Source organism: Alexandromys fortis, unplaced genomic scaffold (genome assembly GCF_014885135.2).
Source record: "Alexandromys fortis isolate MF-2015 unplaced genomic scaffold, M_Fortis_MF-2015_v1.1 scaffold_360, whole genome shotgun sequence".
In the NCBI taxonomy this organism is placed as follows: Eukaryota; Metazoa; Chordata; class Mammalia; order Rodentia; family Cricetidae; genus Alexandromys; species Alexandromys fortis.
Genome location: NW_026068238.1, coordinates 277579 through 295870, shown reverse-complemented (window position 1 = coordinate 295870; position 18292 = coordinate 277579). Strand labels below are relative to the sequence as shown.

At 35.1% G+C, this 18292-nt stretch overlaps 2 protein-coding genes across 2 annotated transcripts; both read right to left on the bottom strand.

Moving 5' to 3' along the window:
- Positions 1-9089: 9089 nt before the first annotated feature.
- LOC126493911 (olfactory receptor 51G2-like) lies at positions 9090-10031 on the bottom strand. The gene has a single exon (XM_050131052.1). It carries the CDS (start codon positions 10029-10031, stop codon positions 9090-9092), a length of 942 nt encoding a protein of 313 aa, XP_049987009.1.
- A 6864-nt stretch (positions 10032-16895) lies between these two features.
- LOC126493961 (olfactory receptor 51L1) lies at positions 16896-17840 on the bottom strand. Its single transcript, XM_050131100.1, has one exon. It carries the CDS (start codon positions 17838-17840, stop codon positions 16896-16898), a length of 945 nt encoding a protein of 314 aa, XP_049987057.1.
- Between the last annotated feature and the right edge of the window lie 452 nt (positions 17841-18292).

Genomic DNA, 18292 nt, shown 5'->3' with positions numbered 1-18292 from the left:
TTCCTCGTATCTGTGTCTTTCTTTATATGTCAGTATATGTCCTTGTTGTTAGTGTCTAAATTTCCCATAACAAGCAACAAATTTTCCTACAGTAATTTTTGAAGTTTCCAGGATGAAGATGGGGCCCCACAACATCAACTCAACCTGGTTTTTATGACGTCATGAATATATTGAATATATTTTTTTTTTTTTTTTTCTCTTTTCTACGTGCTAATAATTTTTTTTGGTACCAACTGCACAAGACAATTTCGAATGGTGCACATTTTTTGACGACACTCTGGCCGGACCTTCTCAAAGCGCTCAGGGACTAGTTATAATTTTCTTAGGCCAAAGGTTAATTTGGGAATTTTACCATCATTTGCTTTCACAGGAGCCCCTAAGGAGAACATCGCCCCCATGTCAGCTTGAAGCAATCTTAGAGGACGGCGTCCCCTCCCCCAACAGAGTTTGCCCTCAGGGTTAGGGACATCTTTTAGTGGTTGGTTTGGGGTTGAGGGGATGGGGAGATGTTTTATGGAGTTAGGGGTATGTTAAAAAAAAAAAAAAGGGGGATTAACTGGTTTGATGGGATGATTGGTATTTGTGAGTTACTGTTTTTAGAAAATTGTATTGGTACTGTTTCCTGTATATTGACATATTGAATATTGAATGTGAGTGTTCCTACCTCTATTTTTGTATAAGAGTATACTTATATTGTATTGATACATCTACCATATCACAATGTACATTTCTACCTCTGATACTATTTATGTAATAACATTGTTTACATTTGATATGTAATGACATTGTTTACAGATGAAGATCATTGTCTTCATGTATTGCACAGTTGTTTATTTTTTTTTGTTCTTCAAGTTAGATAGGTATTGAGAATTTTATGTTGTTCATGTTTATTTTTAGGTTAATAAGGTATTCTAGATACATAGAGATTATATTTAGTATAGATAGTATAATCTTCAGCCTCTTTAAAGAGCTGTAGAAAATGGCCTTTAAGCTAACCTAGAATTCTGTGCCGAGACACAATTACTCCTGGCGACACCACTCTACTCCCGAGAGAACGTTGAGCACCAAAGACACTCCACTGGGAGTTTGTCTTCTTGGCAGAATTGGCCTTTGGGTTAAGAAAAGCCCATACCTCATCTACTGACAAAGATATGAAACAGGATTTTCTTATCTTGCCAAGACAGGGTAGGATAATTCTAAGAAAGTTCCTTGCATTTGATAATGGTATATCAGTTATGTTAGGCCTTAGCCAAAGTTGGTTGACTCAACATTGCAAACGAGAATTTGGGTGATTGCCCAGGTAGTCAGTTGTCTCTGTCATTTGTTGCACATTTTGGATATCTCTCATTTGTTAAGTAATATTTATTCCCTTCTCCTATCTTTGATGGAGTTGAAGATTATAAAATTGTAGTACTCTCTACATTATTTAGAGTCCTTGAGATAGGATGCTTAGCAAAACTTTTGTTCTCTATAGTATTTGTTATATTTATTATTTGTTATTATTGTTTATAGTTGTAGTTGGTTTAGTTCTGTCTTATTTAGACAAAAGGGGAGATGTAGGGTTAGGCCCACCCCTAAGGGGGCGGACTCGCCTCTGGCGAATGTTTATTGATAAATTGCGCACACAGAAGCCTGTGCTTCCCTTCCTGTTTCCTGTGCTCCGTGGGAACCTTGGTTTTGTGAGTCTGGTTTATCCATTAAAGTTGTGCAAATATTTATTACAATTTGTCTTCATTAATCTAAGCCGCCACAGAATACATAAAAACAGAGACTACATGACTTCTAAAAAACTTCCTCCAAGATGGCCTATCTCTTTTTGAAGTTGATACATTTTGAAGTTTTAGCTATTCTCTGATTCCATTAGACCAGGGTCAAAAAGATGGTTATCTTGCATTGCAAACAGAAATATATGACACTTAACAGAACATACTGAGTAAGTCAAGGAAATATTGGTTTAGTAGAAACAAAATCAAATGTTTGTGTGTGTGTGTGTGTGTGTGTGTATCTTATATTTTGGTAAATAGAGTAGTCACTGACTTTTTTCTGTTTTGTCCTAACATCATGTATGATGAGATCAAATGAGGAAGGAATATCAAAGCAGAGATTTGCACCGAGAATGTGCATGCAGTGCATTATGTTGTGTTGAAACCAATAAATTAGAAAAGAGAAGACTATTGTGATGTAGAAACCACAGAGAACAGCAACATGGGAATCACATGTGCTGAGAGCTATTAACCATGCATCCTATGATGTGAGGCAGAGCATAAAGAATGTACCCATATGAGATACAAATAATAAATAAAAATAATAAAAAAGAGACCAAAAAGGCCATACACAGGACAGATATAAAAGCTTACACTAGACAATTTTGCAATGCCCAATGTATTTGCTGTAGAAATATGCTATTATCTGTGCTTACAAAAGGGTAGATGTCAAATGAGGTAGATCATTGGGCATCTAAACAAGGGTGGACAGGTTATAACATATATTTGGTATGGGAGAACTGTCTTATTCTGTCAATCATGTTTTAAATAAATGCTGATTGTTCAGGCAGGAAGTATAGATGGGTCAACCAGACAGGAAGTAGAGGATATTTTTTCCTAATTGCATCAATTTGCCTAAAAATTTCATGATGTCATTACTTTTAACAGCTGAATAGTAAATACTCCATTGTGTAAATGAACCACATTTTCTTTTTCCATTCTTCAGGTGAGGGACATCTAGGTTGTTTCCAGTTTCTGAATATTATAAATAAAGTCATCAGGAACTTATCCTTGTGGTAGGATGAAACACAGGCTCTTAGAAAGTTAGGTCTTGATGACCACCAGAATTGTGGTATTGCCAAAAAAAAATAAAAAATAAAAATAAAGGACACAAGATAAAATTGCAGACAGGCAGAGAGATCCAGGAACAGACCTTTTACAGTGCAGGCTTACTGACAAAGAAAAATGTAGCTGGGTGGTAACATGACATCCTGTACTCTCATCCTCTTGATCGAGAAAAATGAGCTAGTAGGCAGGTTGGCAGTGTCTTGCCCAAGTGTTTATGCCTGCACAATGTATGGGAATATATTAATATTTCCTATTTTGTTTTGAACATGTTTTCATATATTTCTAAAATAAATATCCCTTTAAATGTAACTATCTTTTGAATAATTTCTTTTAACAATACTATTTTTGATAACTTGAATCTTGAATTTTCACTATTAAAACTTTTAGGTGTTTAGGGTTACATATACAAGGTTTGTTTCACAACCTCCAAAATCAATAATAAACAGGTAACTCATATAGTGAGAGTATGCTGGAAAAGTGAACAATTTTCATTCTGAGTGTAAGGAAAGGTATACTGTTTATTGTGTGCAAATTAAAATTTAGGTATTCCATATTTCTGGAATTTACTATATACTATTTTCTGAGACAGTTGATCACACAGAATTGAAACTATTGAAAGAGAAACTTAAGTTATTGTGTGATTAGTCTATAGTATTAGATTTGGTTTGATATTTGAAAAGACATTGCTGTATTAATGTGTTCAGTATATTAGTATAGTCAAGCATATAGATGATCCAGAGAAAATACTATATGATTCAGAATATCATTTCTAAAATCTAGCACATAAGCATAATAAAAAATAATTATCAAGTATGATTGAGAGACAGCTCTATGGTTAAGTGTTGTCTGGGTTTTCTGTCCTGCCCAGTTCCCACAGTTGTTAAGTCCCAAAGAAATCTCACAGAGGTCTACATTACAGTTATAAACTGATTGGCCTAGTATCTCAGGCTTCTTATTAACTCTTATAACTTATATTAGCCCATTATTCTTGTCTATGCCAGCCACATGGCTCAGTGCCTTATTCAGTAGGGCAGTCACATCTTGCTTTTTCTGTAGCTGGGACAGGACTGTGGACTGTGTCCTCTCCACAGAATTCTCCTGTTCTTATTGCCCTGTCTCCACCCCTCCTATACTTCCTGCCTGGCTACTGGCCAATCAGCGTTTATTTATATAATTGACAGGATACAGACCATTATCCCACAGCAGTTAAGAATATTTGCTGCTTATGTAATCATGAAGACTGGAGTGTTGATCCTAAAACCCAGGTAACAAGCAGAGTGTCTCACAAACATCTGTAATCTCAGATCTGAGAGAGATATCCAATGCCTTTTTCTGGATTCTACTCATTGTGCATACATTGTACACCCACACAAAAACACACAGAAACAAATAAAGGAATAAATAAGTAAACAAATAATGATATTTTTTAAAAAGTAGGCAAACTAAGAATACGGAGGTATGTTGTTGACCTTGCAAAGGGAATTTGCAAAAACCTATAGCTGAGATCACATCCAGTGACTGTAAACAGTATTTTCAACCTAGACTATGAAAAGAAAAACAAAACAAGGATTTGAATTCATGTTCTTTCTATTCAACATCTTGCTGGAGCACTAGGTAGTACAATAAAGGAAAAAAAAGAAAAAAAAACTAAAAGACATTCAATTATAAAAGAAAGCAATAGAATTTCTTTGTTTGCAGAATAATCTCAATCAATGAGGGAGAAGTAAAGATGAGACTCAACAGAAGCTGCCATTAAATTAAAAACAAAATTTAAAGACTAAAATGTAAATCAAAGCACTATAAAACTTTCAAAAATTCATATTTCTTGAGGTTAGCAAGATAGAAAAAATCATTTAAGAGACAATATGTATAAGTTCAATTTTATTAAAATTAAAACCTTTCTACCTTACATTGCTAAAAAGCACTTAAAGAAATGTTCAGGATCCTTAGTCATTGGGAAAAGCAACTTAAAACTACTTGAGACTTCATCTTACAGCTGTCAAAATGTCTATGACAAATAAAAAAAGTGACAGCTCATGCTAGAAAGGATGTGGAATAAAGAGAACATGGATCGATTACTTGTGGGAGTACAAACATATAGTTACTATGAAAAACAGTATGGTGGTCCCTCAAGAAGATGCGAAAAGATCTACCTCAAGATCCTAGTGTATCACACTTGGGCATATACTTAAAAAATATTACATCCTCCGACAGAGACACTCAACCATGTTCATTTCATTGATGCTCTATTTATAATACCCAGAAATTAAAAACAACCTAAATGTCTCTCAACACAAAAACTGATGAAGTAACCTTGGTATTTTTCACAATTGAGTATTACTCAGTTTAACCAGAGAGTTGGGCATAGAGTAAGTACCTAAAAGAAAACATACAGATCCCTCTATGTAAGGGAAGTAGAATAGTTACAGACAGATTGGAGGGGGGCTGGAAAGGGAGGATCAAGTAGGGAGGAAGAAGTAGAAGGGATCAAGAAAGGGAATATGTACAGAGACAGTAAAAATTAAGAGCAATTTGAAGGGTATTATGAAAACCTAATGTAGTATAAGCTTTGCAAAATACATACATTATATAAAGACAATCTAAATGAAATCATACACACACACACACACACACACATACAAAAAAAAACAGTCATGACAAATCCAACCTGGCCATCTCTGGTCACCAAATGAAGCCTCCAATATGAGTATTGGGTTACATCTAGTTGATTAATTGGGTAAAGAGTCCCATGGTAATCTCCAAATCACCCAGTCTGTTGTCAAAACTATAGGTTGTCCTCCACACACTTATAGCAAGCCCCATTGCTGAAGACAACTCCTCTACAACTCATTGAACATGGGGAAGTTGACCTGGTACTTACATAGAGACTTCACTCCTACATGCTAGAGTCTTCGGTACAGGAAGATACTCTGCATGCTACTAAAGAAAGCAAACAAACAAAAATATAAATACAAATCAAGACAAAGATCTTTTTATCTCTAATGGTGCCCTGCCTGCAGTGGTGGCACACAATATCTGTAAGATGGAACACATATCTGACAAATAGTTAGATTTGGACATAAGAATTAATTCATATTTTCTTTCTATTAAAATAAAGTTTTTGTCACACAGAAACATGTATGTGGATTTGTGAGTGGATTAATGGACATATTATGATATTTTTGTTTGCCAACCAAAGAACAAAGAATAGAAAAAAATAAATGCAACATTCAAATAGTGCTGATAAATATGAAAACAATAAGCATATTTTGAAGAATGGAATGATTCAAGGATTTTGACAAGGTATGCCAAATGGTACTGGAGCATTTTATAGTTTTATAAACCATAAATATAAATCATAAATATATAGATTAGTATATAAATCATTGAAAACAGACTTATTTAAAAGTACAAATCCAAAAATAAACCAACAAATAAATCCTCATACTTATGGAGAGATATCAAAAATACAGTTATTATCTAATAGTTACTCTTGGTAAAATCAAAAAATATGAGAAAGTGAATTTAAATGTATCTGCCTATAATCCTAAATATAAAATAAGTTGGCATGGTACCCCCTTCCTATACTCTCAAACAAGGAAAGCTGGGGTAGGAAAATCATAAATTTGAAATCACCCTGATCTGCACAGAAAGATAATGCATCAAAAAGAAATAAAATTTCTAACTACTTTGTTCACATCAATAAGTTACTGACTAAATGAGAGAGGAACAGGCGTACTTCAGAAGCAAGGATTTTAAAAGATTTGGAGAAAGCTTTCTGCTGTCAGTCAGGGACAAAAGCTGCTCCTTTAGTGCATGATGTGCATAGTGTTTTATAACAAAAAAGTACAATGAAGAAAAGGGGATATTATTATTTCATTTTGTTTATGGAGCTTGCAATCAAACTCAAGGCCTCCCACATGTTAGGTAAGCATTATACCTCAGAGTTTCTTATACCTTGGAAAGAAGGAGTTTTTTTAAAGTAAAGAAAAAGGAGAGATAGGAGTGGAAAGAAAAAGAAGGAGGGGAATATAAGGAAGAGGAGGGGAATCAATAGTGGTTCACTAATTAGTAACAAATGTACAATACTAATGCAAGATGTTAATAATAGGAGGACCTAGGTGCTATGTATCTGGGACCTGTATAGAATTTAATTTCTTTCTGTGAGTCTAAAGTTAATGTCATTTTTTTGTTCTTATTTTTTATGTGATTTCACTTTTAGATGGAGGGTTCTTGTTTGTCTATCTGAGATTATAATTTAATTACATTTTTCTCCTTCCTTTCCCCCTCTAGACCCTCCCATATTCCATTTTCCACTCTCCTACAAACCCATGGCCTCTTTTCATTATTTGTTATTTCATGCATATATTTATTTTGTATATACATATTTATTTCTAAATGTAACATGTTGAGTTCATACATTGTTACTTGTGTGTATGTTTTCAGAGCTGACCATTTGGCACTGAACAACCAATTGATGTGTTATTCTCTTGAGAGGACTAACATTAGCTTTATTCAGTTGCCTGCAGTTCTTTGTGTAGAGTTGAACCTTCATGGACTTTGCCTCAACTATTTTAGCTTGCTGATTGGTTTCAACCTAGTTCAGGTCATGATTGAGTACTCATATTGGTTAGACTTTATGAGAATAACTTCTGATGTTACTAGGAAACACAATATCACAACATACTTCATGATCTTCTGGCTTTTACACTTTTTCTACCCTTCTTCTACAAGATTTCCTGAGGCTTAAGTGAGGTAATGTTCATAGATGTATCCATGGCATGTAGTTAATGTCTATGGAAATAGAAGTTAAGTCAATGTGTAATTTAGTACCAAGTCGATGACAACAGATATCATAGAGTTCAATTCTAATGGAAGCTTGGGAATATTGTAAATAAAATGACAAAAATTAACTTTATATTAGAAGATGAAGAAATTGAAGTATCAAGTAGGCATAATTCTTTAAAGATTGATTGTAGACTTTTTGATTTAAAGCATGGAGCTCACATGGGTCTGCGCCAGGTTCTCTGAGTTTTGGCTGTTAGATTGGTATTTTGTGAGACACAATGGGAATTGGTATAGCTCTGACATTTTTGCTTGCTCTTGAGACGCTTTTTTCTCCTATTGGATTGCCTTGTCCAGTATCAATATGAGGACTTTCACCTTGTCATATTGCATATATTTTGCCCTGTTTGGTTGTTGTCTCTTGAAAGCCTGCTCTTCTCTAAACAGGATATGGAGGGAAGTGCACCTGGGGAGAGGTGAGGAGGGCAGAGCTGGATGGAATGGAGAGAGGGACTGGTTGCGATGTATAGCAGGAGAGAAGAATATATTTTCATTAAAATAAGTAAATAAATAGAAAATTGATAATTTAATTGTTCACATGTGTGGAAAAAATCATTTTAGTACCATACTGTAGAGATTCTTATCATTTATAATATATATGCCCATAAATCCCATAATTAAAGTTGAAGAAAATATAACTAAAACGTATACATTAAATTCTCAGATAACAAAAATTAAAGTATCTTGAACATTCTAGATTAGTGTACCAATGGAAATCCAGAAAGAAATTAAGACAACTAAGGCAGGAATATGGGGCTACTAAACAAGTTCACCATTCCCTGCTTACGTCTTAGAGAACACATATTAAGACAGAATGACCAGTGACTGTTGCAGATAGCTGAGAGATATTCTGAGAAACCTGGAAGAAAAAATAAACAAACAGCTATATCTTATAGCAATCATAGTCCAAAAGAAAAACAGCTTTAACATAATAGATTTAGAAAGAGCGGTATTCCTAACTAATTTGAAAATCACCCAAATCAGGACCACTGGTGTGTCTCAAAGTTATTTTCTTTTATACTTCAGAAAGTGTGTTATGTTTCATTAACTCACGTTTTTTAGTAATATCCACTTCCTGTTGAAAATACGTTTCCTAGATTTAACATAATCAAAATGTATATGCAAAATATTTTTGTCCTAAGGAAAGTAATATGGGCCAAAGCTGATGATGTAAGTTTTCATATTTATGTAAGAATTGTCTTGAAATCTGGACATCTTGGAAATTGAGGACTTTCGTTTTAAAAGTACATAAAGCCAAGTTTTAACTCTCTATGTTGAAAAGACAAACATTTCCTGTCATTGATGTTTGGATGCAATGTCTTAAGGGCAACATTTACATTTTGACATTTACATAAATAAGAAACACTATATATAATAAAAGGAATATGAAAAGTGCTTTCTAGTCCTTTTCTGCTAAACTTTAGGTTTCTTCAGTTTCCTCAGGATTCTGTCACGAATCTGCTTGGTTTTCACACTGTAGACAATAGGGTTCATGAATGGGGGAACTAGAAGGTATACATTGGCCATGAGCACGTGAACAATTGGGGAAGCATTCTTCCCATAGCGACGGATCATAGATAGCCCAATCATTGGTGTATAGAAAGTGAGTACAGCACAAATGTGGGAAATGCAAGTGTTGAGGGCTTTTATCCTCTCTGCTTTGGAGGCGATACTCAACACAGTGCCCAGGATAAGAATATAGGACAGGAGGAGAAGCAAAGAATCCAGTCCCATGGAGAAGATGACCACCATGAGGCCATAGATGCTGCTGACCCAGCGACTGGATACAGTTGTCTTTATGAGGTCCTGATGCAGGCAGAAGGGGTAGGAGAGTATATTAATAACCCGATATTGGAGCCTCTTCAAGAGGAAGGAGGCTGGAAAGACCAGGGCTAAGGCTCTTCCAGCAATTGCGAAGCCGATTCCAACAATGACACTGTTGGTTAGAATAGCTGCATAACGCAGAGGTTCTCGTATAGCTACAAAGCGGTCAAAGGCCATGGCCAAGAGCACAGCTGACTCAATGATTGAGAAAACATGAATGAAGTACATCTGGACCAGACAAGCACTGAAAGGGATCTCCCGGGCTTGGAACCAAAACACACTGAACATTGTAGGTAAGGTCGTAGTAGAGAGGCCCAGGTCCGTGAGTGCTAGCATAGATAAAAAATAGTACATTGGCTGATGGAGGGAAGACTCAGTTCTGATGATGAACAAGATGGTAATGTTCCCTGCAATAGAAGTGGCATAAACCAAGAATATAGGAATGGAAATCAAGCCATATCTAGTTTCAAGGCCTGGGAAACCAGTCAGAAGGAACCGAGGGTACAGAGTAGAATCATTGATGACAGACATTGTGCTGAAAAAGGCTCCTCAATCTTCAATGGAAGTTAAGAACACAAAAAATTAGAGTCACTTCCAAATCTGTAATAACAAGCAAAGCTCTTTATATTTAATTACCACTTATATCTGTTAATCAACTCATTAATTCTTTTATTTCATTGCATATTTAGTAAGAACATAATAAAGGAAATCTGGAAGTGTTGAAATAGAAAGTGTCTATAATAAATGTCTTACATACTTACAGAATTTAGACTAGGGGCTAAATAAAATGTTAGCTTAACTCTCCAAACATAATTTTAAAAGCACAAGGGGATATCTAAACTGAGAGGATGCTAAGCTTAATTGAGGAAGTCAAAGAAAATTTATTGAAGGTGATTCTTGAATTAGATCCCAAATGATAGACATGTGACATAGAGTCAAAGGGCTGTTAAATATTTTGTGAACTGATTGGTAACCATGCATGTTAATACGGAACTGCTGGAGCATAGATCTCCTTATGCCCACAAAGTACCTTCCTAGGCTACTAGGAATTCCAGATACTACGGATGTATACACCATTACATGTATTGCTTTTTCCTACACATATACGCCTATTGTTAAGTGTAATTCATAATTAAGCATAATAGATTAACAATGGATAATAATTAAAGAGAACACTTTAAAAACTTTTTATGGTAAATGTTATTTAATACAAATTGAATTTTTTTCTAAAATTTTCCATTTAATAATTTTAGGTGAAGGTTGATATAGATTTAAAAAGATGGCAGAAATCAGAACTGTGGATAAGGGGAGAATATTGTGTTAAAAGTGCTATAGGACCAGAGTGAACCTTTCTATGGGTGCTGTAGCTAAATTTAAACAAAAAAGGATAAGAAATAAAAACTACAACTTATGAGGTTACTCTTACTGATTCTTATAGAACTCTTTACAGAAGCAATCAGTTTGATTTATACTGATATCAAAGTAGAATCAGTGTTAAAATAATCCAGATGTTGTCAGGAAAAATGAAGAAGCTTTTAGTAAGTTACTGTTATAATAAAATAGAGGGTGAAAGTAACTTCTACTTGTGAGTATTATGAAGGATATACAGTTGTAAAGTTGCAGAGAAAGTAAAGATGTATAATAGAGATCATGATGTTTAGAAATATAGAATATCTCACCTATTTTATTGAATTTTGCCATATAAAAGACCTGCATAGAAACTTTGGTAAACAAGTGAGCAAGATGAATCTAGTTAAGTTCTGACAAGCATGCTATGTATGTGTTGAGAGGAATGGGTATACTCTACCAAATGAGGGTTTTGTAATGACTTTCAATAAAGAGTGGAAAAAACACTTCACAGATGAACAGTAAGAGAAAGCAATGTAGAAAGACAATGTCCAGTTGCAAGAAGAGTTGAGAATTGTCTGAGCACCAAGCTGTTATCCACAAACTGGATGTGCCAGGAACCAAACATGGCCAAGCTTTTATTTGCTTAGCGTATTCTTTGTTAAAATTCTACATCAAAATTCCCATGCCCTGTTTACTAAGCCATCCTCCTCCATTACAACAATCATGTTGAAATTTTCTCTGACTAGTTTATTTATAAAATAACTGATTAGATAATGCTCTACAGGCAACAGGAGTTCTTCCATGGTTATTGTAATATCCTTTCTTTTAAGATGAAAAATAAAAAATAGAATAATTTATATCTATATTATATTTTACACAGTGATCTATATGCTATAATAAAAATCAAATATTGGGAGCTAGTGCTTTTTATACATTACCCATACTTCCTTTGGTCTTATGTCATAAATTTCTTCATCACTGAGTGATAAGAAGAATCCCTTTGACACACCAAATTAATTTCTTCCTTCCTTATACACACCCTCAACAGTTGCAGTTGTCCTCAGTCTCTTTCTCAGGGAGGCATGTCAAGGTTCATCTCTTACTCCTTAGAAAGTTTTCTGATTTAGACGATTCAGTCTTGTCTCACTACTGGTTATGGACATGAGCGCCTGCTTTCAGTGGCTACTCTTCTAAAGTCAGGGACAGCCATATGGCAAGTGTAATCTACTTCAAACATTTTAGACAGATGACTATACACCATTGAACATAAAAATAAAGTACTAACTACACCACTTTATTAACATTTAAGATGTTTGACCAAAATACGTGAAATGCCCCTCTGTGCATCTGGTACTTGGATAGCTTGATCTCAAGTGAAGAAAAATATTGATCATGGCAGATGAAACGTTATTAAATGCGGCAACCATAGATTTTGACTAAAGACACTGTGACCAGTAGCTGTAGGCAGGGTCAAGTAGGATGCAGTGCTCACGATTTTTGGATATGGAAGGCAGGAGGTCGAAGAGGTTATTCACAGCAGCCTCAGTACCACCCACTTCACGCATTTTGACACTTTAATCTTTGGACAACAGTAGTGTCAGTACTGAATTCCAAGCTTAGACGCTACACTCCCTCATCGCAAGGTTGTGCTGAGTAGTTTTCGAAGATAACAGTCTAGCAGGGTGGGAGAGCATCTATTTTATCACTATCACCTGCTCCAGAGCACTGATTTCACAAATCTAGGACCCACAGAAACTCTCAGCTTCCTTTCCATCTACTGAAATCTGTATCAATTTTGTACCCACCGTTCTTACCTCAAGTCTTTGCCCAGGCACACCTGAGTTCTTAAGTGCAGACAGGCATTCACCCTGACTCCGAATGTCTGAGTTTCTAGTCTGTCAATCTGAGCACTCTCTGTAGGTATCACAAGCTACTAATGATTGGAATAAGGAGAAAAAAAAGACACACAGTGCCCTACACCATACAGATCTTTATGGAAACGTAGGTGCCTCGAGGCAAGGTTCAGTGTCTTCTGTGACTCTAGAGCAGGGTAATTCTAGCCTTGGACATTTTTGCATTATCCAGTCGGTTGCTTGTGTGTTTAAGAACGCTGACCTTCTCGTCCCTGTTGACTAGTACGTTCCCTCTAGCACATTTTTTTCTCAATTAAAGCTCTTGGGAAAATAATTGATACCAAAACTATTTATCCTCCTCAAGAGCAGATGGTGGGAATGCCAAGCTCTTAGACTGAGAAACAATTCAGAAGTGCCTGACAGATTATTTGATGAATAAAACAATGGGCTTTATTATAACTTTCTTGAAACTCTATTTAATAGTTTTATGGAAAGAGTCTCAGTCCTAAATACTATGTTTGATTCATTATTTCAAATCCTCAATTAAGGCATTTAAATAAGAAATTATTTCTCAGTGACTTCTGTGAAACAATCATAACCTGATATTGAAAGTCAAAAAAGCATAACACACAAAATTAAACATGGAAGAACTTTAGACCCCATGATCTTATCATAAAATTTAAACCAAATCATTATGAATATAACATGTTAATTGCACACACACATACTGCTTCTTTTGTATTTCATTTGGTCACCAAAACTGTTTATATCTTACTCAAAGGACTTACTACTACCTTAAAAGGAGAGGATAATTTTATAATATAAATTGAGAAAAATATTTTACTAAATTCAATATCAATGGTGGTACAAAATATATTAAAATTGAAATTCAAGATAATTTTTATTTGTGTGATTTAATACACAAAAGCTTTAATAACATCAATTTTTATTATTATTATTGTATTTTATTACTTTAAAAAATACCAATCCAAATTCCCACTCTCTCCCCTCCTCCCCCTTCACACACCTTCGCCCCACCCCCTCCAATCCTAAGAGAGGGCAAGGCACCCTGCCTTGTGGAAAGTCCAAGGCCCTTCCTACTACATCTAGGTTGAGCAAGGTATACATCCAAAGAAAATAGGATCCAAAAAAAAAAAAAAAAAGTCAGTACATGATGTGGAGTAGGGACAAATCCCAGTGCCAGTGTCAGTGGCCCCTCAGTCTGCCGCAACTGTCAACCACATAAAGAGGGACTAGTTTGATCCTATGCTTGTTCACTCCCAGTCCAGTTGGAGTTGGTGAGCTCCCATTAGCTCAGGCAAACTGTCTCAGTGGGTGAACCCCTCATGATCTTGACTTCCTTGTTCATACTCTCACTCCTTCCACTCTTCAACTGGACCTTGGGAGGTCAGTCCAGTGCTCTGATGTGGGTCTCTGCCTCTGTTTCCATCTATATAACATCAATCTTATTTGAAAAATATAATAGTAAGACAATCTCCCCATACTAAAAGATGATAATAATTTAACTATGCAGAATTCTAAATATACAGTGTTAATATGTCATATTATGTTTTCAATATAAATAGATGAGAAAAGAAAGAAATTCAGAAATTCAGAAACACAGAAATTCCAAGGAAAAGTAACTATTAACTATGAATTAACTATTTCTAAATAAAAGTAACTATTAACTATTAATTAACTATTTCTAAATTTTTAAAAATGTCAATGAAAAGTCTGGAAAACGAGAAAGTTAATTATCAGTATTAAGAATATACAAATTTTATATCTAAATCTATTTTTTAGTAGTGATAAGATAATGAAACTGAGCCACATTGTGTATTCTAGCTTCAAAAGTACAGAGGGAAGAGAAACTAATAAAGGATTAACTAAACATTTACACTTATAACTCTAAGTTTTATTGACATAAATTTAAGACTATTTATAGAATAAAGTAATATGCTATGTATGTTACAGATTATATGATGTAATTCTATAATAATAGTTAATCACCCCAAGCTCAAACTTTATAGAAAAAAAATCTTACAGAAAACATAACCAAAATACATCGAAGTTAAAATATCAAATAGCACTGAATGGGTATACTAGTACTATCTACAGCAATATTACTCAAACAAATACAAAAAAATACATTGGAGCATTACAAGACCAATATTAGACCAAAATACACAGGTATACTTACATTGCATGACACATCACAGATTCTATATTTAATGCTTAAATAAATAGTTGATTCCTAGTGAACTATCTAGTAATATATCCATGCCTTGATCTTATCTCATCTTGCATAAAAGTAAATTCTACATACTTTGTAACTCAAATATGAAAAGTAGGTCATACATTTTTCAAAAATCACATAGAAAAATATGAATGACTGCAGAACTAAGCATGCAATCTACCTACTTATTTTCTATTTCAAGCATGCCCTCTACTGCTTACACTACAAGAATATGGCTGAATCCAGTGAACAATTTTTCCTTTGCAAGTGTCAGGATGCAAAGCTTGGGCAATAGAGAATGCTATAGAGACAGTATAAGAAATTCTTCTGGATTTCTGCTTGATTCTTGCTTCTGCTGTTCAGAGACAAGACACAGGTGTAGCTGACAATCAAAGACACCAATTCCTCAATTTCAACCCTGGGCTTATGGCTCAGCTTGTCTAGAATCAGGAGGTCACTATCATACTTGGTTTTTCAGCCATATTTGCTCTGCACACTAGAGGACCCATTTCCACCTTAGTAGTTAAGTTGGTTCTTCCCCCATCCATCCACACAATAAAAGGGATCAGTTTGTCATTCTGTTCTTTCCCTATCAGGTAGTTCCTTCATGATGGTCCTGAAGACAGATCTGAGTTACAAAAAGTGTATCATCTATTCCCCGCATGACTGGGTTTCTATTTGCTTGTGTGTGTGTGTGTGTGTGTGTGTGTGTGTGTGTGTGTGTGTTTGTGTGTGTGTGTAGTGGGCAGACACTAAACATGTTTCAATGAAGTCTAAGCTGTAATTTATCCTTCTTTGGATAGTCAATCTCCTTTTGTGCTAATTACTATTTAGACTTATCTTTATCCCCTCCCTTACATTTAATGCCTGAAGGTTAATAATTAAGATACATAAAGTATTTGCTAACTCTACGATAATTACTCTAGTTGCTGTCTCCAAATTGGACCCCAAATAGCATAACAGGCAGACTTTTCTTAAAGTGCAATAAATATAAAACATTATATCATTTAAAAATAAGAATTTAGAACATACTATTACATTTATTTATTATTTTTGAGACAGTCTGTGTGACCACAATTCTCACCTCACTCTACCTCTCTTTCCCCTGCCGTGATGGGGTTATAGGCATGTGTGGCCATGCCCCGGATCTAAACTCAATTCCTTCTGCTCACACAGCAGGGACTTTGAAACACTAGTTCTCCTTTACCATTCAGGATGTGCATATTGTTGTCTACATATCCACAGTATTTAAACCAATAGCTACCACTGTACATATTTCATTTGTCCCCATAAATTTGACTTGGTTTACAAAATTAGAGTTAAAATTTATATTTGTGTTTATGAATTGGGGAAGACCAAACACATAACATTCTGTTAATGAGTAGTTATGGTTGGTCCCATGTTCAAAATTTGCACAGTCCAACTGAGAAGAAAGTAAATATATGTGAAATAATCAAATATTGTCCATGAAGGCTATCTTAGGGAAGATGACAAAGGAATCAAGTATCCACAATAAAATATTTGAAAACACAACACTAAAGACCCATACAGACTTGTAAAAAGAATAAAAAGACTATTGTCAAATGGTATTGATTTCTCAATTTTCCATCATTGTTAACTATTGCAAATGGTTATTTTTCATAAGGAAAGTACTGTAATATTTTTATAATTAAAAAGTTTATAGTTTTGCAAACACTGAATTTCCATTACATGTGTTTTCTATTATTAAATCCTATAATAATAATAATAACCTAGATACAGAAAAGTCCATAGTAATCACCACCTTTTCTACCTGTATAAACCAAAATGGTGCAAAATTAATTGAGACTGCATATTGAGGAGGTAATCAGTACTTTAGCCAGATGTGATCCAAGAAATATAGCATATCTTTTTCACGTACTAAAACAAGCACTTTCCTAATAAATCCCAGGGCCAAAATCAGAGGCTGCAGGTTACTTAAAACCTTCTTAACCTAAACTTGCGGAGAATTCCTAGACGAATCTGTTTTGTCCTCACGCTGTAGACAACTGGGTTAAGCACTGGGGGAAGAAGCAGGTATATGTCAGCCATGAGAATGTGGACTATGGGAGAGAGATGTTTTCCAAAGCGATGAACCATTGACACCCCAATAACTGGTACAAAGAAGATGAGCACCACACAGATATGGGAAACACATGTGTTCAGCGCCTTTAGTCGCTCTTCGCGAGATGCAATACTCATTACTGCATTCAGAATAAGAGCATAAGAAATAAGTATGAAGACTGAATCCACACCTAGTGTAGCAATAACTACACAAAGTCCATAAACGCTGTTGACCCTGGCACTGGTACAGGACAACCTTAGAACATCTTGGTGCAAGCAGAAGGCATGGGAGAGGGCATTGATGTGGCAATAGTGATAACGTCTTAGTAACAACGGTGTGGGCAGAACAACTCCCATGCTTCGTAACAAGCAGGCCATACCAATCTTGCCAATCGCACTGTTGGTGAGGATGGTAGAATAGTGTAAAGGACGGCAGATGGCAACAAAACGGTCAAAGGCCATAGCCAGAAGCACTGAAGACTCCAGAAACGTGAATGTGTGGATGAAGAACAATTGAGCATAGCAAGCACTTGCATGGATCTCTCGAACATCCAACCACAGCACTGTAAGCATTGTGGGAAGTGTAGACATGGACATACCTAGGTCTGTCAGAGCCAAGATGGACAGGAAATAGTACATTGGCTGATGGAGTGAGGGCTCTACCCAAATAACAGAAAGAATGGTCACATTACCAATGAATGCTACCAAATATGCAAGGCAGAAAGGCACTGAGAGCCAAGAGTGGACATACTCCAGTCCAGGAAAACCCTTCAGGATAAACATGGGCTCTGTAACATCACTGCTATTCCAGGCAAGCATGGTGAGCATCAAGAGGCTTGAAAGACAAATGTCTTTTCATATTCTTCTTTAGTGCTCAGTAAAACAATGCCACAAGGAAAAATGCATATTTCCTCTATGTTCACCTTGGAAGAAAGAAGAAATTGCATGTGGATATTATGTAGTAAAATATTTGCTGAAATTACAAAACATCAATAGTGTGTGCCCATAAATAAAGTCACCTCTGAAAATAACTTGACAGATCTTTATTGATAACATTGGAAATGTATATATATATATCTTTCCATTTCCTATATATATATACATATACAAACATATGTACTATACACATATGTGTATATGTATATATGAGATACAGAAAAATACAAAAAGAAAAATTTATTCTATATTGTAAAAATGGAAATTAGGTAAATTTAGAGTAAAAGCATAATGATTTTCATAAATTCCTCAGAAATGCTCTTGATTAAGTCAGT

Excerpts from the sequence above, each read along its gene's own strand:
- LOC126493911 (XM_050131052.1), bottom strand. The coding sequence starts at position 10,031 with ATGTCTGTCATCAATGATTCTACTCTGTACCCTCGGTTCCTTCTGACT.
- LOC126493961 (XM_050131100.1), bottom strand. The coding sequence starts at position 17,840 with ATGCTTGCCTGGAATAGCAGTGATGTTACAGAGCCCATGTTTATCCTG.